General features: G+C 43.2%; 1 protein-coding gene across 1 annotated transcript in view; it reads right to left on the reverse strand.

The window, feature by feature from the left end:
* CETP (cholesteryl ester transfer protein) overlaps positions 1 to 20,235 on the reverse strand; it is a 36,905-nt gene extending 16,670 nt beyond the window's left edge. The window contains exons 1-11 of the mRNA XM_069965981.1: positions 20,091 to 20,235; positions 16,884 to 16,998; positions 14,167 to 14,298; positions 12,442 to 12,512; positions 6,736 to 6,823; positions 6,581 to 6,650; positions 5,539 to 5,599; positions 4,167 to 4,258; positions 3,383 to 3,562; positions 2,241 to 2,288; positions 187 to 327 (exon numbers count right to left, since the gene is read on the reverse strand). Coding sequence (XP_069822082.1) covers positions 187 to 327; positions 2,241 to 2,288; positions 3,383 to 3,562; positions 4,167 to 4,258; positions 5,539 to 5,599; positions 6,581 to 6,650; positions 6,736 to 6,823; positions 12,442 to 12,512; positions 14,167 to 14,298; positions 16,884 to 16,998; positions 20,091 to 20,208 — 1,116 coding nt within the window. The 5' untranslated portion in view covers positions 20,209 to 20,235. The remainder of the gene's footprint in view (positions 1 to 186; positions 328 to 2,240; positions 2,289 to 3,382; positions 3,563 to 4,166; positions 4,259 to 5,538; positions 5,600 to 6,580; positions 6,651 to 6,735; positions 6,824 to 12,441; positions 12,513 to 14,166; positions 14,299 to 16,883; positions 16,999 to 20,090) is intronic.
* Between the last annotated feature and the right edge of the window lie 1,621 nt (positions 20,236 to 21,856).

Consider the following 21,856-nt stretch of genomic DNA (forward strand, 5'->3'; position numbering starts at 1 on the left):
GGATATCACTGCTGTATACTCTTCTATAGTCTGCAGGGAGTAATACTTCACATATGTAAAAATTTCTGCTCAACATGTGTGGGGAATATATATGTGGGCTGGTGGGGTTTGTGTGCCAGGGCTGCTTTTCAGCCCCAGTCCGGCCCTGTGTATCATATTTAGCTGTTTAGCCATCCTTGTACCCACCGCTTCAAAATATAACTGTGCTGAAGAAGAGGTGTTAATCTGGACAGCGACAGAAGCGGTAACAATAGTCCCCTTTGGTGTAATTTTGATATTCGGAGCTGTCAGACTCCACACTTTTGCAGCAGTATGTTCTTGGAGGATCTATACAATAAAAAAAGCACATTCATTAGATGACATCATAGAATGAGGAAAATGTGAATCACACATTCACATGTGTAAGCAAAATCTATTGTCTAGAGTAATCTGTTAAGGCCCTATTCCACGGGTCGTTTAGAGGAGCAATATCGTTCGTATTCGGCCGATATCGGCCGCTACGAACGATATTCGTCCCGTGGAATAGAGTGCAACGATCAGCCGACATCGTTCATGTCGGCTGATGGTTGCAGTCGCTGATCGTTGCAGCGACTGATATAGCAGCGATCTGCTGCCGTCGCTCCGTTGAATAGGAGCGTCGGCAGCAGACGCTGCTATATCCTATGGGCTGCCCGGACGATCAGCGATCCCCCGGGCAGCCCCCCCGCAGTTCCCCGCCGCCCCCTCCCGCACTCACCCGCTCGCTGCAGCCGCGTTGAATAGCGGCGGCAGCGAGCGGGGAACGAGGAGCAAACGAACGCTAATAGCGCTCGTTTGCTCCTCCAAACGACTCGTGGAATAGGGGCATTAGTGTCTTTCAATAGACTGCCCCTCCTTCAGCCTGCCTGAAAGTTGAGGTCACTCACTGTACATACATGAGTTGAGATAACAACTGAGTCATTCCTATTCCTGAAACCACAAAAAAATCCATTTATTTTGGAGGTTTTAGTTCTGTACTTCCTGGTTGAGCAGTTGCTCAGTACTACAATTCTCAGAATGCATTGCTTTCCCTTAGCTCTACATCATAGCCCTCCCACCCTGTCTACTCCCCTCCCACTGTACTCTGGTCAGTTCCTGGCCCAAAGTTGTTGCAGAACATTATATTTCACTGTAGAGTATTACAGTAAGTTTGCAGCACCCGCTGTATTAACTCCCTGTCTGCTCTTTGTGTAGAATCATTCATGACAAGGCAGTATGCTGTAAATACCCCTCATTCTCCCTAAATGTCCCAATAAAAAAATGTATCTGTGTATATGACAGACAGTGATGCAGGTCAGAGTGATATCTCTGAGGGGTCGGGGCTAGAGTTCAGAGACAAGATCAAGCCACCTGTGACCTCAGAGGATGATGCGTTGTCTACAGAGAGAGGGGGGAGCTGGGGAGCTGAAGACAGTATACATTTCATAGTTCTTTTGTTTTAAACTTCCTGTCAGGGGTGAATCACACAAAAGCCAGTACTATTAGTTATAACACTATATTAGTAAGTTATATTTGTTGGGGTTTTATTTTAATACACTTTTCTGATAGCAGAATACCCTATTAAGCTGCGTAAGCATGCTCTTAAAGGTGTTTTCCAACCTTTTTTCAAAAAAATTACCTGGAAGCAGGGAAGGGCAGGACAAAAAAACCCCTCATACTCACTCCTCTACTTGTTCTCATAACTCCGCTACCACCTCTCCAGAATGACCAGGGTTGTCACCATACACTGTGCACGGCTGCTGCATTGCTCACAGCAGTCAAGTGCAACAACATTTTTTTTTCTACCCAGTAATTTTTTTTTAAAGGTTCATGACTAAGAAATAGCTGAACAAAATAAAAAATGACGCTAAGCAAAATGTTTCAGATGTATTAAAGTGTGTAAAATAGGAACTGGTATAAACTACCCAGAGCAACCAATCACAGCTCAGCTTTTATTTTTTTCAGAACTGAAAACTGAGCTATGATTGGTTGTTATGGGTCATTTACACTAGTTTCTATTTTACACACTTTGATAAATATGGGCCATTGTGAATAATTAGGCCAGGTTCACACTACATAAAAAACAAGGCCGTATTTCATAAAACCGTCCGTAATTGCGCAAACAACGGTAGTTATTTTACAAATAATGGCCGTTGTTTGCGCAATTATTACCGGTTTTATGAAATACGGCCGTGTGTTTTACATAGTGTGAACCCAGCCTTAATGTGCATGCTTCATGTTACCTCTTGTAGGATTTCCTGATGGGATGCTTTATCTTCCTTGAGAATATCCTGAATGCAAAAAATATAATAATAATAATAATAATAACAATAATAATAATAATAATAATAGTGTCTTTTGTTTTATTTCTCACATAGGAACAGCAAAATAAGTTTAAGTCTGTGGGCATGCAATCCGTATGCAGGCTAGGAACAAACTTGAAGAATAGGAGAATCCAACAGCATCCGTAGGTGAAATCAAGTCCAATCTATATTCACATATATCTGGTACAAAGGCGCAAAGTTTCGACCCTATAGGTCTTTGTTAAGCTTATCCTACAGACGTGTGATAAGTGCTTGTGGTTGGTATGGCCCTTTATTTTGATACCAATAGAATCAATGCGTTAATTGTTTAACTAGATTTGTCAGTCCATATGACACAATGACAGAGCCAATTTGCCAAAAATTCTAAAGCTTAACAAAATCCATTTTCCGAATACATTCTAATAGCCACCAAACTGTGACCCAATTTGTGATAGGGTAGGCCTAAAGTTGCTCACCTCTACAAAGTAATGTTAATCACTAATTTCTATGGTCATCAATTTGCAATCGCTGAGAACCAATATGGTTGCATTTCATATTAGCACTTTTACAAAAAGGCCACTGCCAGAACTGAACAGAAAAAGTAATCTTTTGCCATTTCTGTAAATAGGAGAGGAGGTGTCAAACCATATGGTAGTCAATTCAGCTTCTATAGGGGTCAACAGTCAACTTACTCAGAGTGGCAAAACTTTATAATTTTGCAGTAATAAAATATGTGTGACACTGAAATCGCTGCATTTCTAGATAGATTTGGCAGTGTTGTGGAGGAAAATGTTTTAAAAACATTGTTATCTGGTGAAGAAAAGTTGCACATGCCATATTTGCGCTAAAATATAACACTTCTTGCCATTTTGTGCTTTTTACCTGACTTTTTCAAAGTGACAAGAAAAGTGGATGAGCTTTAGCAAAGGGGATGCAGCCTCCCACATACTGACATAGCTTATGCCAGAAATTGTGTAAATGGTGGCACAATTCTATGCCTGTGCACACTTTTTCTGTTATACTGTTTTTATGAATGGGGCCTATAACAGACAACTATATGTGTGAATGTGCTTTAGATTTACCTGTAGCTCAGCTCCTTTAAGAGTCAGTGACAAACGCTGATCAAGGAAATATCCCAGTACTAGAGAGTCCAGGATCTGCTCCGAAAACCAGAAATAGAGCATCCTGTTGTATGTTAGAAGTGACGGGGAGAATGTGGAGGCATTGTAGAAAACAGTGTGGTTCTTATAGGCCAGAAGACCCTGCAGAAGAGAGGAAGACACACACATAAAGATCTCAACAGATTTCTAGGGATATCAGGATACCAGGATTCATAATGTCACAAAATGTAATTTTTATCAGTTTATAATTATTTGAGAAATTTCTTAAAAGGTATTTTTTATTTAACTGAATAATAAAGATATTAATGTATGCACTGCAGATGTTTATTGTGTGGGTCTGCTGTCATCTTTCTTCACCATAACAAGACTATGGCCCCGACCTATCCCATCAATCTGTCTGAGACAAGAGAAATCAGACAAAAACCAACCAATTACAGCTCAGCTTTTATTTCTCAGCTGTGATTGAGTCTTATCTATCAGAGACAAAACTGTGTCTTGGGAGCTGCCGTCCTATGTCCTCCACCTGATGTGGTTTGTGCTGTGCCTCTTCCTTATCACCACATACTCAGGTGAGGATAACCTATTCACCTTCTGTCACATCCTGATATTAGGAGTTTCCACACCAAGCAGTGCTGTCTTTTCTACATATTTCATTCTTCTATTTGGACATTTTCTAACTTTACCGTAATGATGCCCTTACCAAAATATGATGCTATAACCTCCTAGAACTAGTATTATCACTTACCTTGTGGTACGACTCCATGTAGTTCTCTTTTATGACCGGAAAAGATGTGATATCAATATCTACTCCAATATCTTCATAACTGAGAAAGTTTTCTACAAGAAGATTTGAGAAGACATGATTCTGTTTCAACCTTATTTTGACCTGCAAGACCTAGATACGTATTGACTTTGCAATTGAGTTTCTCAGACCCTTCCTTCAGAACCATAAGTTAGAACATATGGAACCCAATGCAAAATGTGTAATAGCTCCCCATGTTAAACATGTGGAGTGTGCTTTTGGGGTGTGTGACCTGTGCGCTTGTACAGGGCGCCTCACTCCCGGCCAGCTGGGGGGGGCGCTCTGGCAGGCAGGAAGAGAGCTGCACTGCACGCCTGACTTAGAAATAGATACCCAGCACATCTAACTTCTATTTCTAGTTAGATGTGCAGTGCAGCTCTCTGCTGGAGCATCCCTGGCCGCCCTCCTCTCGCAGTGCTTAGCTCCTCTCCACTGCGTGACACCGTAGCATGACCTCATCCGGACCGTGGGGAATTAGGGGTGGTAGTTGTTTTGGGGGCTGGGGGTGTTAGTTGTGTGGGGAGCTGTAGTTGTGTGGGGGCTGTAGTTGTTTGGGGGGGCTGGGGGTGTTAGTTGTGTGAATTGCTGGGGGGGTAGTTGTGTGTATGGCGGGGGGGGGGGGGCTCGGGTGATGGGTGTTGTCTGGATGGGTGGGAGGCTGAAGAAGCTTTATGTTACCTTAAGGGGTGGGGGGGGGGGGCGCGAAAAAAAAAAGGTTTCGCACAGGGCGCCATTTACCCTTAGGCCGGCCCTGAATGTGCCACATATAATACTGGTCTCTTGTTATAGAGCAGAGGTGCATTAAGGATCCCCTTATAGTTACACAACTACCCTCATTGCCACATAGACAATGACCATTCATCAAAGTTCTTAGAAACACCATTGGTCTGATCAGTAGCAAAATTCCCACCTACCAATTGGTTTTTAAATACTAGTGTCTGAAGGCCCATTTTATAATTTTATTAGCCACACACAAAATACGATCTGCTGACAAACAAGCACCTCCTCATTCGTTGTCTGATCGCCGTCCCTTTTAGATGGGCCAACTATGGCATTCATTCAACTGTGGAAAAGGACTTTTATTTGACAAAGATGTCTTTGGCTCTCTCAGGCACCAGGGCCCAGGCGTAATTCCTCTGCAACAGGTAACCCAGACCAACCATGGACAGCTATCATCTCCACCCTCAATGAACATAATGCAAAAATGTATTCATGGCTTTGTGCCATATCACATTCATGATTTTTGCAGTCATTGCAAACTGTGAATATATCCTCAATAATTACCTCCAAATAAACAGAACATAGTTAGATATACCTGCTCTGTCTTGGATGAAATTAGCAAGTAGGTTTGCCACGTAATTGATTTCTTTACAAATCTTCAGGGGAAAAAAGGAAGAATGTATTAGTCATACCATTCATCCCTACAAAATATACCCATTCTCTTTATACATCCAGGTTTGTATGCCAAACCCCACAACTTTGGCTAAATACATTGGGGGAGATTTATCAAACATGGTGTAAAGTGAAACTGGCTCAGTTGCCCCTAGCAACCAATCAGATTCCACCTTTCATTTTCAAAAGAGCCTGTGAGGAATTAAAGGTGGAATCTGATTGGTTGCTAGGGGCAACTAAGACAATTCTACTTTACGGGTGCCTTCACACGTACCGTATCGCTGCGTATTTATCAATGCGTTTTTATCGCTGCGTGTTTGGTGCAATTTTTACATGCGAGTTTTGATTTTCACATGAAAATCATGTGAAAATCAAAACTCGCATGTAAAAATTGCACCAAACACGCAGCGATAAAAACGCAGTGATAAATACGCAGCGATACGGTACGTGTGAAGCTACCCTACACCATGTTTGATAAATCTCCCCCATTGACTGTATTCGTAGCTACATTTGTGATCATAGATTTGGATCTACTTAAAAAAGATCAATTAAGGTTGGTCCCTAACCTGCACATTTTCTGATTCCTAATAAACCAGACCTGTATGTAAACTTTAAGCCCATTTTAAGGTCATGACTACATGTTCTTTTCAGTGATTTCCAAAAATTCCATCATGACAGAGAGGCTTTTGGCAAAAGACAAGAAGGATTTTAGGTTTTATGTAAGTAAAGCCTTAATGAGTACAACTAGACAATCCTTGCTCCCTATTAGGGCCCAGTTGAGATGTGGATATATGTCTATCCAGAGTAGAAAATATTCTGGGAGCTAACCATATTACAGTAATGGCTGTCTGTCCTGCTCTGATAGATTGCTATAATGGCTCAGTGTAGGTGAAACATATCATCCAGGTAAAACAAACAACACACATATGAATGAAGGAGACACAAGCAAACATTGCAGTCCTCACCTGACCTTTAAGCACAAGCTTTAAGGTGAATGAAATGAAATCTGTGAATATCTGCTTAAACCATCCAGGCCTGCAAAATAAAACAAAAAACATTTCCCCATAAAAATATATATTTGAATTCGCCATTGAGGTCTAATAACACGTAGATGTCTTACTCCTTATTCCCATGAAGGTGTAAGAGCAGTTGATGAAAAGTCAGGTAACAGTCAGATGTATCAGCAGCAACACGCTTATTCCCACAAGCTGTAAAATACAAGTGTTAAAATGTAATACAAGGTTTTATAATGCAACAGTCAGAGATTGTAGTAGATAATGTAGTAATATCAGCCCCCCAAACAGCTAACTGGCATAGACAGTGGCGTAGCTATAGGGGTCGCAGGGGTCGCCATGGCGACCGGGCCCCTACGCTAGGGGGGCCCGCACGGCCCCCCTTGCCACTTCCTCCTGTGCTCCCCCAACCCGCCGGACCTCTTTAAGTTCAGTGAGCTTCCGGGATGCCGGCCCTGGCCGGAAGCTCACTGATGCAGGACCGCGGCGCAGGGACTTCTCCTCCTCCTCCTCCTCCTCCTCCTCGGCAGCTGCATGGCCGGCGTTAGGGGGGGGCAAACAGGGCACTTGCCTAGGGCCCCCATCCCCCGGGGGCCCCCTACCGCAATTACATAATGTGTCAGAGGCAGGAGCACACTGGGAGCGTCCTGCAGCGTCTGTGAATGATCCCTGGCTACAGCTATCAGGGGTCACACAGAGGCTACAGGACGCTCTGCTCCGGTGTGCGGTGTGCTGCAGTCCCGGCATGTAGCAGCAGTCCCGGCATGTAGCGGCAGTCCCGGCATGTAGCGGCAGTCCCGCCCTGTAGCGGCAGTCCTGCCCTGTAGCGGCAGTCCCGGCATGTAGCGGCAGTGCCGCCCTGTAGCGGCAGTCCTGCCCTGTAGCGGCAGTCCTGGCATGTAACCTTCTGAACTGACTCAATGTGAGTAAGGGCCTAATACACGGAGCGAAAATTGTCCAAATCCGGACGATATCGCTCTGTGTAATAAAGACTACAGTCATCAACTGATCATTGTCTTTTGGCAAGTGTAAAAATCATTGGCTGCTGATTGTGCGTATAACATAATAAAGCTGTTACTTACCTGATCACGTTCCCCGGTGTCCTCAGGCTTTGTCTGTTTGTTACGGCCAGTGATTGTCTGAGCGGCCGATCACTTCAGAGAGGGGACCAGAAGTGAGAGCTGCAGCTGCGGTGACTGGGAGATCCCAGAGACACGGCCGGAGGACACCGGGAAACGTGATCAGGTAGTATATATCTTTATTGTTCACTATATACAGCAAGGGCTGCACAGACATCACTAATGATATATATATATATATATATATATATATATATACAGCCTTTGCTGCACGATAATTGAGCCATGTAGTAGGCTCTGTAAGCAAGCTCCATTCTACTAGATTGGCGCTCACTTCTCCGGAATATCAGGCCGTGTAACACGGCCCTTAAAGTGGCCGTACACTTCCAATAACTGCTGGCTGAACAGTCCTTCAGAAGACAATTATCTCTCCCATCTGGCCCCATCCTCCCCATACACAGGAATGTTCTGCACAGATGAGTGTTCCTGTGTTCTCTATAAGAGGGATAAGCTCTAGCCAGACAGATCTGATGGCGGCTTATCTCTCTGAGAACAAAGAGGTTGGATGTTGATTTTCCATCACGCCCGACCCCTTATGTCCACTGATGTCATCTGTCAGACTGTCCACAGAGCCCCATACACCTTACACTGATGGCCGAACCCACCATGAGCAGCAGGTACCACCAACAAAAGTGTAAAATGTATGGGGACCTTAAATTATTGCTACAATATTTCAGCATATGGGGCCCCACCTTTAACTTTGCCCAGGGCCACATTTAGTCTAAAACCGGCCCTGGGCAGCTGACATGTGACATCATCACGTCACATGTCAGCTGCCGTGCAGTTGAGAGGAGAAATCCGGGCGCATCGGTCCTGCATCAGTGAGCTTCCGGCCAGGGCCAGCATCCCGTAAGCTCACTGAACTGAAGAGAAGCTGCCAGGCCTGAGGGAGATCAAGGATCCAGGTGAGGTGAGTTTATTTAGTTTTTTTCATTTTTTACATAAATGTTGCGATGTGGGGGGCTGCACAAGGGGTCTATACTGGGAGGGGGGGGCTGCACAAGGGGTCTATACTGGGGGGGGCTGCACAAGGGGTCTATACTGGGGGGGCTGCACAAGGGGTCTATACTGGGGGGGCTGCACAAGGGGTCTATACTGGGGGGGGGCGCACAAGGGGTCTATACTATGAGGGGGGCTGCACAAGGGGTCTATACTATGGGAGGGGGGCTACACAGGGGGTCTATACTGTGGGGGGCTGCACAAGGGGTCTATACTGGGGGGGCTGCACAAGGGGTCTATACTATGAGGGGGGCTGCACAAGGGGTCTATACTATGAGGGGGGCTGCACAAGGGGTCTATAATATGGGAGGGGGGCTACACAGGGGGTCTATACTGTGGGGGGCTGCACAAGGGGGCTATACTATGAGAGGGTTACACAGGGGGTCTGTACTGAGGGGGATCTACACAGGGGGTCTATACTGTGGGGGGGCTACACAGGGGGTCTATACTGTGGGGGGGCTACACAGGGAGTCTATACTATGTGGGGGGCTAGACAGGGGGTCTATATCTACATTATCTGTACTCAGAGATATCACTGTGTTGTCTGTGGCGTTACATAGGACTGCAGGTGACTACTACATTACCTGTACTCAGAGATATCACTGTGTTATCTGTGGTGTTACATAGGACTGCAGGTGACTACTACATTATCTGTACTCAGAGGGATATCACTGTGTTATCTGTGGTGTTACATAGGACTGCAGGTGACATCTACTGCATTATTTGTACTCAGAGATATCACTGTGTTATCTGTGGTGTTACATAGGACTGCAGGTGACTACTACATTATCTGTACTCAGAGGGATATCACTGTTATCTGTGGTGTTACATAGGACTGCAGGTGATATCAGGTGACTTCTCCAGGTTGCAGAAGTTCAAACTTCATCGTGCCCTGCTGACAGTTTATTATGGGAGTTTTGCAGCATTTGGCTCTTCAGGTTGCAGCACTACAACCCCCATCATATCCAACTGGCAGTTTATGATGAGAGTTGTAGTTTTTCAGCTGGAGAGTCAAAGATTGGAATACAATGATTAGACAATGACACAGTACAATCCATTAATTATAGGGGGCAGTAGTGCAGTACATGAGGTGGAGGCAGTGACAATGCATTAGAACATGGTGGCACATTAGAGTAATTGGATATAACGTTAGATAGGACTTTGCCTGATCGGGTGAGATGGGGGGCCCCAAGCTAAAATTTTGCACCAGGGCCCATCAGCCTTTAGCTACGCCCCTGGGCATAGATAGACATTACTCTTGGCTGGGTGTTCTTTCCTGACCCTAACACTTTCCACCCGCTCCCTCTTCTATTGTCTGTAGATTAGCGGGAATTGTGGGCAGTGGAGTAACATCAGTGCAGGATTAGGCTACACAGGGTTTATTTTGTGTAGGGGGGACAGTGCTTGGCTATCTCCAGTGGCTCCCATAGACCAGTGATTTTCAACCAGTGTGCCGCGGCACACTAGTGTGCCGCGACACATGGTCAGGTGTGCTGCGGGGAAAGTTCCCCAAACTATGGTGCCCCTTTGTTTTGTTCCCCGCCAATGCGCAGCGATCAGTGACGGATTATAATGTGGGCGGTTGCGTGGTGCGCTGCGGGGATGGTGGAGAGAAACAACGGAGAGAAGCAGAAGGGAGAGAAGTTTGATGGAGAGAAGCAGGGGGGAGAGAAGTTTGGTGGAGAGAAGCAGAGGGGAGAGAAGCACAGGAGAGAAGCATGGGGGAGAGAAGCACAGGAGAGAAGCATGGGGGAGAGAAGCACAGGAGAGAAGCATGGGGGAGAGAAGCACAGGAGAGAAGCAGGGGGAGAAGTATGGTGGAGAGAAGCACAGGAGAGAAGCATGGGGGAGAGAAGCACAGGAGAGAAGCATGGGGGAGAGAAGCACAGGAGAGAAGCAGGGGGGAGAAGTATGGTGGAGAGAAGCACAGGAGAGAAGCAGGGGGGAGAAGTATGGTGGAGAGAAGCACAGGAAAGAAGCATGGGGGAGAAGTATAGTGGAGAGAAGCATGGGGGAGAGAAGCATGGGGGAGAGAAGCAGGGGGAGAAGTTTGGGGGAGAGAAGCAGGGGGGAGAAGTTTGGGGGAGAGAAGCAGGGGGGAGAAGTATGGTGGAGAGAAGCACAGGAGAGAAGTAGGGGGGAGAAGTATGGTGGAGAGAAGCACAGGAGAGAAGCACAGGGGGGAGAAGAAAACAGGCCCAGGTTTCACACTGAGTGAGTATAAATACATTTATAATCTATATTATTAACTATATGTATAATATGTACTGTTTTAGTGTCATTTTGTGCCATTTTGGTGGGTGGTGTGCCCCGGGATTTTTTAGGTATAAAAAGTGTGCCGCTGCTCAAAAAAAGTTGAAAATCACTGCCATAGACAATGAATGCAATGGAGGTTTGCACATGTGACTGCTGCTCTGTTCAGACAGGAGGCTGGGGACCTCATTCTTGAGATTGCAGGGGGTCGCAGCAATCATACACTTATCCCCTCTACTGTGAAAGAGTACCTATCATTTGGACAAACTTTTCACATCATAGTGACATACCTGAAGTTTATATCAGTGGGGGTCCAAGTGCTGAGTGAAGGCGCAGGAGCAGTATAGTGAGCAGTAGGTGTTATAATGGAAGTCTATGGGACTGCCTGTATTGTATATACGGAATTGCCAGAAGTCCCATAGACTACCATTAGAATTACGTATACATCTCATCATAGCTGATTACAGTAGAGATGAATGCAATGTACATATACACATATCTTGGCCTAGAAATGTTGTGTAGCAAAGGAATACGTTATATACGTTTCTTAAATGTGCTGCCGTCTTAGTAGCCACGCTGCTAAAACACCATACACTAAGGTATTTTGAAAGTGCCTCCTGTCCCCCTCCTACCCGGCCCCCAGAGGTGGCCAGACAGAGAAAAACAGAAAAAGCGCAAAAAAGAAAAACAGCAATTGACTTCTGCAAATGATGCTAACCACCTAGATGCAATGGTTGCCATTGACTGGATTTATCTCTAATCCCGGCTGCTGACAGGGGGTGTCTTTGCCAAATATGGAACATTTACATTTTATTAAACCCTTGATGCTACAACTAGGTTGTGCTTTGAGGTAAGAGTGCATCATCCTCTTTACTTATCAAGTATAGCTCTGGGCTTTTAGTAAAAGCCGTGCCTGGTATTGGAACTTATCCCCATTCTTTTAAATGGGACAAAGCCGAAGTTGAAATCTGCAATACTCCTGCAAGAGGCACTGCTAAGGCTACCCATTGTCTTTTTTTTGGCCAGTTCGCAGCCATTTATTTGGACAGATGGCATTTTCATGCCAAAACACAGCCGCTTTTTGCAAATGATGGCTGTAATTTGCATAAACTGTCTGCATTTTGGTGCCGTCCAAAAGTCAGCTGTCCAAATGACGGCCGCCAAATATGAAATGGCCAAAAAAAAATATGTGTGAACATAGCCTAAAATTGCAGAGCTGTGCCTTGTACAGAGTGAATGAGCTATAGCATGTCTAGTGCCATGTCTCCTTCAAACAGCTGGTCATTATGAGTGCTGAGAGTCAGGCCCCAACAATTCTAATATTGATGGCCCACATTTTTTAGGATCAACTACATTTCAATTTTACAATTTCATGTCAGTTATCTATAGAGAAATCATAGCCTTTACCTAATCTTTACTTACTGAGTTTAGTGTTCAGTTGTAAATCAGTGGAGGAAAAGATTTCAAAGTCAAAAGACTGCTCAACCTTCACACTACAAACAGAAGATAGTAACAGACTTAAATTCAGCAACATCACAGAAACTTACATTAAAACGTCACCTAAACAAGCTCTGAGCAGACACTGTACTAAACATGCAGAGATAGGCCAGCTGTGCAGCACGCAGAATTGTTAATGCAGTTCAGGCCTAAAGACTGTATGTTCTATTATATTGAGCCTCAAAAATGGCTGTTTTTCAGGCTAAAGAAAAGTCTGAATATTTTCAGGTTTTTAGCCATGTTGCATTTTTGTCCCTCTATTTGAAACATTTATGGGTTACAGTTAGAGTAGAGCACAACTACCTCATGCTCAGGTTCGTTTGATACCAAGCGTTCAGCTTCTGCTTACCGGTGGTTAAAGAAGTTGCCTTAGGGAGTCCTGGAAAACCATACACTGTATCCATGTTTTCCAGGGCTGCATGCTACTTCTGCAGTCATCAGTAATCAAATGACGAATGCTCATTCTCGGTTGGACCCGAGCACGCTCAAGTTGCGCTCATCTCTAGTTACAGTAATAGCCCATCAATAAATATTTCAAAGGAGACATTTTTTAGGGAAGTTTTCTGCCATATTAAGGTATGTGAACATCACAGATGTGGGTCCATTCCTTAGGAATTCCCTCTAGAAACAAAATGAAGAGCATTGACCCCTTTTTTTATTTTGGGGTTTTCGTTTTTTCTTCCTTGGCTTCTAAAAGCCATGATTTTTAAAAATCTTTCCATTTGCTGAGCCATATGATTGATTTTTTTTGTTTGCGAACAATTATATTCTGTAATGATTCTTCTTATTTTCCCATAATATATATTGTCAAGACTGCAGTTACCCAGCATGTAGCACCCCACCCATCCGATATTAATGGCTTATCCTAAGGATAGGTCATTACTCACTAAGGGTATATCCACACTATGGAATCCAGATGGATCCCGATACGGATTCCGCAGATCACCCCCACTCGCGGACACCCATCTCTGCTGCTCCCATAGGCTTCATTCTATGGTTTGCCATATTCTGCCATCCGCCTGAAGAATGAGTGGGTTAATTCTATGGCAAACCATAGAATGAAGCCTATGGGACCAGCGAAATGCACGCGTATCTGAGTGGGGGCCAGCTGCGGAATCCGTGGCGGGTTGTCTGACGGGATTCTCCAGTGTGGACATACTGTAAGTCCCAAAAAATATAAAAAGGTACATTACATGGACAAGAGTATTGTGAGACCTACAGTATACATTATACCTACAGGTGCTTGTAGGACAGCCCATTGTCCGTAGGCAATAATATGGAGTTTGACTGTAGAAATGTTTGGCGCACTTTTATCCAGAAGGGCATTTGTACGGTCAGACTCTGATGTTGAATGAGAGGCCTGGCTTGCTATCTCTGCATCCTGGTTTACCCCACTACATCTGACACTTGGCATTGTTCTTGACGTGAAGCACCTGGCGCAGTTTGTGTCCTCACTTTTAAATGCTAGATGAGGCTCAGAACTCTGCAGTTATTGAATCCAAATAAAACGCCTGAATTGTAAGATTAAGAGGTGTGCCCCAATACTCTTGTTCATATACTGTATAAATATATAATACACTGTCTATCATATTGTATGTTACAATTAGAATATTGTCTATTACATTAGTACAAAGCTGTGTGTCCACTTACAACCAGGCCCCATATCCATAGTTCAGGGTTCCTTTGAAAGACATGCTCACGTTTTTAATCATGATTTCAACAGCATCATCCTCCTTCAGATCCACTTCACTGTTTTCTATTGATAAATTACTTATCTGGATACTGAAGCAGATACATGTTAGTTAGTATTCTCAGGACACCAAATAAACAGTAAGGGCAAGTAAAAGGATCTGTGAATTGCCAGTGATGGACTAAAGTTTTGTGTGCTACCACATTGTACAGTGTTTTATATACTGATATGCTGCCTATAAATCTAAAGATCTTGTTCTGAGGAGGATCCACATATAAAGGTGTAGCATAGCAGCGCTTAATTTGTCATTTGTAGCAATCCATCCTATTTTTCCTATTGTATTGTCTGTAGTTTGCCATAGGACTAAGGCATCATAGTATAAAACAGAAACTACTATAGCTCAGCTATAGTATATAGATGTTAAGAAATAGACAAATATTCTACCTCTGGACAAAAAAGGTGCAAATCTTCCCAATATAGAATACCACATGCCTTACTCTCAGGGCAGAGTATTACACCTTAATTGTGACATTATGACAGGCAGGGGCGTAGCTAGGAATTATGGGGCCCCCCTACACACTAATATATATATATATATATATATATATATATATATATATATATATATATATATATATATACACTCACCGGCCACTTTATTAGGTACACCTGTCCAACTGCACATTACCACTTAATTTCTAATCAGCCAATCACATGGCGGCAACCATGCAGACATGGTCAAGACAATCTCCTGCAGTTCAAACCGAGCATCAGTATGGGGAAGAAAGGTGATTTGAATGCCTTTGAACGTGGCATGGTTGTTGGTGCCAGAAGGGCTGGTCTGAGTATTTCAGAAACTGCTGATCTACTGGGATTTTCACGCACAACCATCTCTAGGGTTTACAGAGAATGGTCTGAAAAAGAAAAAACATCCAGTGAGCGGCAGTTCTGTGGGCGGAAATGCCTTGTTGATGCCAGAGGTCAGAGGAGAATGGGCAGACTGGTTCGAGCTGATAGAAAGGCAACAGTGACTCAAATAGCCAACCGTTACAACCAAGGTAGGCAGAAGAGCATCTCTGAACGCACAGTACGTCGAACTTTGAGGCAGATGGGCTACAGCAGCAGAAGACCACACCGGGTGCCACTCCTTTCAGCTAAGAACAGGAAACTGAGGCTACAATTTGCATAAGCTCATCGAAATTGGACAGTAGAAGATTGGAAAAACGTTGCCTGGTCTGATGAGTCTCGATTTCTGCTGCGACATCTGGATGGTAGGGTCAGAATTTGGTGTCAACAACATGAAAGCATGGATCCATCCTGCCTTGTATCAACGGTTCAGGCTGGTGGTGGTGGTGTCATGGTGTGGGGAATATTTTCTTGGCACTCTTTGGGCCCCTTGGTACCAATTGAGCATCGTTGCAACGCCACAGCCTACCTGAGTATTGTTGCTGACCATGTCCATCCCTTTATGACCACAATGTACCCAACATCTGATGGCTACTTTCAGCAGGATAATGCGCCATGTCATAAAGCTAGAATCATCTCAGACTGGTTTCTTGAACATAACAATGAGTTCACTGTACTCAAATGGCCTCCACAGTCACCAGATCTCAATCCAATAGAGCATCTTTGGGATGTGGTGGAACGGGAGATTCGCATCATGGATGTGCAGCCGACAAATCTGCGGCAACTGTGTGATGCCATCATGTCACTATGGACCAAAATCTTTGAGGAATGCTTCCAGCACCTTGTTGTATCTATGCCACCAAGAATTGAGGGAGTTCTGAAGGCAAAAGGGGGTCCAACCCGTTACTAGCATGGTGTACCTAATAAAGTGGCCGGTGAGTGTATATGTATATATATATATATATATATATATATATATATATATATATATATATATGTATTTGGTGATGTGGCAAAAAAAAAAATCTCTTGTGGCCGGAGGCAGAATCCCGCATGCAGCCACAACAGTGACTGGCAGAGGAGAAAGCCAATGTCTGCTTGTTCTGTCCATCCACTGTATCTACCTATAACAGCGTATCAGGAGCCTCATGGTTATATACATACAGTAGGTGCAGGAGCAGAGTACCTTTTGCTTAACCCTTTATTTACTGCAGTGTGTAAGTGACCCACTGTTCTCTTACATGCTGCAACACAAACAAAGGGTTAATACAGAAGACAATTAGCTCTCTCCTTCACTACTCCTGCACTGATAACCCCTGACCTCTGCAGGAGCTCAGAGGATATCAGGGTAGTGAGGCAGAGAGCTAATTGTTAACCTTTTTTTGTGTTGCAGCATGTAAGAGAACACTGGGTCACTTACACACTGCAGTAAATAAAGGGTTAAGCAAAAGGACACAGGAGGCTCTTATCTTCCCTGGGCCCCCTCCCTCCTTGGGCCCTATAGCAACCGCCTTCCCTGCCTCTATGTTAGCTAGCCACTGATGACTGGCTGTTTTCCACACCTGTAGGATTTGCTTGTGAAAGCATCACAGACCTGAAACTTTGGGATGTTTGGAAACGATACTGTCAGTTTTGTGCATCTGCCACTAGGTGTCAGTATAGGGAAACCAGGAGTACTATTGTCACAATATAGCCTCTGAGCATTGGATGTTCTATATTCTTTTTATACTTCCTTCAGAAAAATGAAATTCAGCAATACTGCAGTTCTCACTTTGTTAAACCATAGGTCACTTTCCCTAGAAATCTGACAGCTTTTTCTCCAGTGATGTTAGGAAAAGATGCATGCCTGAAGGCGGCCTGGACAACTTCTGAAGTCTTCTCATTCACTGAAAGTGCACACGATAGAGATATCAAACCACTTATAATGAAGAGTACACACAGTAATATTAAGCTGTAGACATATGATACATAGATAAATCACTAGATAGATACATTTTATCAATGGGTGGTGTAAACTAGGGGGTGTTAGCCATGCAATTAATAATAGCCATACCCTAAAAAACGTTGACTTTTATTTTGGTTGCAACTACTATTTGCAGAAAGAAACTGCATCTAAGTACATTCTATGCAGTGGAGGGTAATATTACAAGTTGGCCATTAAAATGAATGGCCAGAAAATAATGCATGTACGTGCCAAGATTGCCAGAGTGGGAACCCCACCATATAACCCCCGCATTCAGGCCATATAGACACTTGTCTACCTGGAGCACCCTTCTGTCACATAGGATCATGGAGCAGGAGGTGTCACAGCCAGAAGGCCTGGCCCATGAGACATTTTAGGATAACCATTAAATACAACACAAGCTAATCTAAAGCTGTGATTAAACCTCCACCACCCCTGCCTGCAGATAACATATATAAATAGACCATCGGATCAGGTTACAGAATGTTTGGGGATATAATTATATACAGATTATGCTCCACTGTTATAGTTCTTTGGGACTGGGTAAACTTGTGCAGGAATTGTTTGGCATACAGTAAAGGTAAAATGTATGATGTAATATCCCATTGTCAGAATTATGACAATGGTGGATCTCACCAGGCAGACTGTAAGGGCCCTATTACACGGGACGATTATTGTGCGAAAAATCATCATATCATTCGTATTTAAACGATAATCATTTTGAATGCAGGCAACGATTAAAAAATCTTTTGTGTGTTGTTGATGGCATCTTTTGAACTGAACCTAAAAATTTTTTTCACTGATCAATCACTGTAATTCCACATTCGCTTGCTAACTGTTCAGTGTAAGGGTGCGTTTACACAGACAGATTAATCTGACAGATTTTTGAAGCCAAAGTCAGGAATGGATTTGAATAAAGGATAGAATTCAGTCTTTCCTTTATGACCTGTTCTCTGTTTATAGTCTGTTCCTGGCTTTGGCTTCAAAGATCTCTCAGATAAATCTCTCTGTGTAAACGCACCATAATTCCACATCATTCATTCTTTTGACTATTGTTATGTGTAATATGGTGAACGACTTCAGGCAGCTCTCCTTTATAATTAAAAATCACTTCATCTAATAGGAGCCTAAGGGTCCATTTACACAAAGATTATCTGCCAAAGATTTGAAGCCAAAGCCATAAACAGACTATAAACAGACATCAGGTCATAGCCTGAGATTTCTCTTTTTAAATCCTTTCCTGGCTTTGGCTTCAAATCTTTGGTAGATAATCTTTGTGTGTAAATGGACCCTAAGGGTCCTTTGTGTATCTGTGCGCACAGAAAAATAGCTTAATCTCTACTTTAGTGAATGACAAGTAATGATTCTTTGTTTTATTTACAAAGTCACAGACACCGGCACTACAACCCTCCCCATGCGGCTTGGATATGTAACAGAGTGAGCGGAGTGGTTCACCCCTTTTTTTTCTATGCACAATGGTGCTCACTTGCTGAACGGCAGTATAGCACTTCCCCATACAGTTTATGGAGAAGAGAAAATGCAAGGGCACTCACCAATATGTGCAGCAGTCTTTATTGTAATCTTCTTAAAACATGTTTAGCAGACGCTGAACACCTTCAGCAGACAGCTGTTTCGTGATATTCGCTTCGTCAGTCATCGAATATCGGGAAATAGCTGTCTGCTGAAGGTGTTCGGCATCCTTGCCATCTGCTTAACATGTTTTAAGAAGATTACAATAAAGACTACTGCACATATTGGTGAGTGCCCTTGCATTTTCTCTTCTCCGTAAAAAGATTCTTTGTTTTAAACACTAAGCATTTGGACGAGAAGATAAATCGCTATAAAAGTCGTTAACACAATCAGGTATATATTCTGTGAATAGTCATAATTGTGTTTGTATCTATATACTGTGAATGAGGAGTGTTTACACTGAAAGTCTTGAGAACAATTAACAAGGATTTTGAGGTCAGCTCAAAAGATGCGATAAAGGACACACCATGCACGATAATTGTCTCCTGTAAAAGGCCCTTAATGCAATCAGTTAATTTACTACCCCCCCACCACCACCACAAGAAGTTTTATAGAAAGGCCATATAACACAGGGACCCTATGTGAATGGAGTCAACTGGTATACCAAGACCCTTCAATAGATATGCACAATAGAGCCTCACACGGATTTCTCAGCTGTCATTTAAAGGGTGCATTCACATGTACAGGATCTGCAGCAGATTTGATGCTGTGTTCAGTTATTTAGATTAAACCCGCTGCGATACGGTATGTGTGAAGCTACCCAAAGGGTTATTCTCACAGAATCCACCTGCCTCTGCAGTCTAGGGTTCGGTTTAAATGTAGCATTCTGGTCAGCCTAAGGGTATGTTCACACTGAGCAAATACGGCGGAATTCCCGTCATGCTCAGTGTCGCGCTGTGAGTGAATGAGAGGGCGCACGCTCCTCCGCTCAAAGTAGTGACTTGTCACTTGAGCGGAGAGCGGCAGCTGCAGAGGAGCGCGCACTCTCCTATAGACTGGCGGAATTCCGCCCATTTTACTCAGTGTAAACATACCATTAGGCTCTGTTTATACACTGTTGAAATTACAACAGTTTTCATTGGACAGTCATCATTTAACGACAAAAAACAGCGATTATTTATATAACAGCCATTGAATGACAACTGTCCGTTTAAAATGAACATTTCAATGGTGTGTGAACATAGCCTCATGCTGAGGCCAATGCTTGAACACAGACATCTGTCTAGGCACAATACAACCCTGAGAGAACACACACCCAAAACAAATCGCTAGTATTAGCTTTACCCAAATTTTTGTAATGTTCATATTTACCACCAACCCCCTCCCCAAAACATCTGAAACCATCAATTTTATATACACAATCTAATAAAATTAGCTTACTGTCCAAAGCTACTAAAAGGCGCTTATTCACTAAGGACAGTCAGCTATTTATACTGACATGAAAGGTGAACAGGAAAAGTTCCAATAGATGAAGCAATAACTTACACACTAGTGCCGCTGGCTTTGTCACCCTGCAGACTATGCCAGTCTCCAGGGGGGATGACGGCGTAAACTCACAGGCTGATGAAATTCTCAGAAAGTAGAAGAGGATCACTGGCCACATGCTGGTGATGGTTCTGCACACAATGAGATCTCGTTCTGGTGTTCAAATAGATATATAGAGAAAAAGGAGAAGGGGGGAAAAAAAACCCACACAGGAAGCTGCACCTTCTCTTAGCATCCTCAGTTTCCTTTGTGTGGAGAAAGGGGCACAGGGTTATCCAATGGTTACAATAGCTGGAAAGGGGCCACACAAAGAGTGACAGAAAAATGCAACGCATCTGCACATTTTACCATAAGGTTAACAACCAAACTACAGAACAGAAATGGGAATATGGCAACAGGACACTAAGGGTCAGTTCATTTTTCTAAGAATGTTCACTAAAAGGTATTTCCGGAAGTCAGGGAAGTATACTCCCACTCAAATGTTAGCACTGCTTAAAAGAAATAAAAAAAAAAGGAATCTGTCTTTTGTTAGAAGACAAACCCTTCAGGATGAGACCACAAGAAGCAGATTTGTTTTGAGTCGGTACAGTCACCGAGACCAGATGCAGAGAGCCCTGGTGGGGTAAACTGAACCATCTAGACAGTACAGACTATAAAGGAAAATTTTAATGGTATATACAGTCCTGCAAAGCTGTTTATTTGCAGTAACAGTTTTTATAGATACTCTGAAAAATTGATAGGTGGAGACACCACATTGGGACTGTTTGATAACTCTTTGGCCCAGATTTATCAAAGTGTGTACAATAGACACTGGTGTAAACTGCCCAGAACAACCAATCACAGCTCAGCTTTTAATTTACCAGAGCTGAAAGTTAAGCTGCGATTGGTTGCTGTGTGCAGTTTACACCAGTGTATATTTTACACCCTTTGATATATCTCCCCCTATGTTTGAAATGTTATGCACTTTTGGATGTTCTATTGAGGTTTTAAAATTTATATATACATGGTGACTAATATTACCTACTGCAAGGGTCCTGTTGTAACATACAGGACCATAGATCTATCATCTTAATTCTTTTATCTTTTATTTAATACTTCTATAGATAGATCTTTCAATATTCAATCTAGAACAGTAATTGTTAAATTTCGTTTGCCGTCTTTTAAATGTAAGTGTGTAATAGAAAAGTCATGTTAGATGCCTAGAGCAACCAATCACAGCCTAGCTATCACTTTACCAAAGCTGAGCTGTGATTGGTTACTATTAGCAGTTTACATCCTTTGATAAATGTGGGCCAATATCTTTACCATATTTCTACTTATTCTGAGGGAACGTTTAGACACTATTTTCTTTATCACCTATCCAGTCAACCTTACATTTCTTCTGTAATGTGACTAGACTCTTACAATGTGAAATACTGTAAGGAACATTTACTTGCAGAACCAGTCATGGCTGTTTGTTGTTCTAAGCAAGTATGTCCTGTTAAACAGAACACAGCCTGCTATACATGTAATTTATTCTGCACGTGTTTCTATTTTACAAGGAAATATGAAATGGTTACAAGGAAGGATGGAAAGATTTCCATTCCTTTTCTTGTGGACTGTACTATTGATGGCATGGCTATTTAGTACAAGCACTGTAGGACTGTACAGAGAAGCTCCCCCTAGAGGCAATGCCCCCAAAACATAAGTGTACATGATTCAAAGGACACCAAGTGCTGCAGGCACAGAAAAATGAGCAGTACATCAACAAAACAGACCAGACGACA

The sequence above is a fragment of the Dendropsophus ebraccatus genome, chromosome 4 (assembly GCF_027789765.1).
Source record: "Dendropsophus ebraccatus isolate aDenEbr1 chromosome 4, aDenEbr1.pat, whole genome shotgun sequence".
NCBI lineage: Eukaryota > Metazoa > Chordata > Amphibia > Anura > Hylidae > Dendropsophus > Dendropsophus ebraccatus.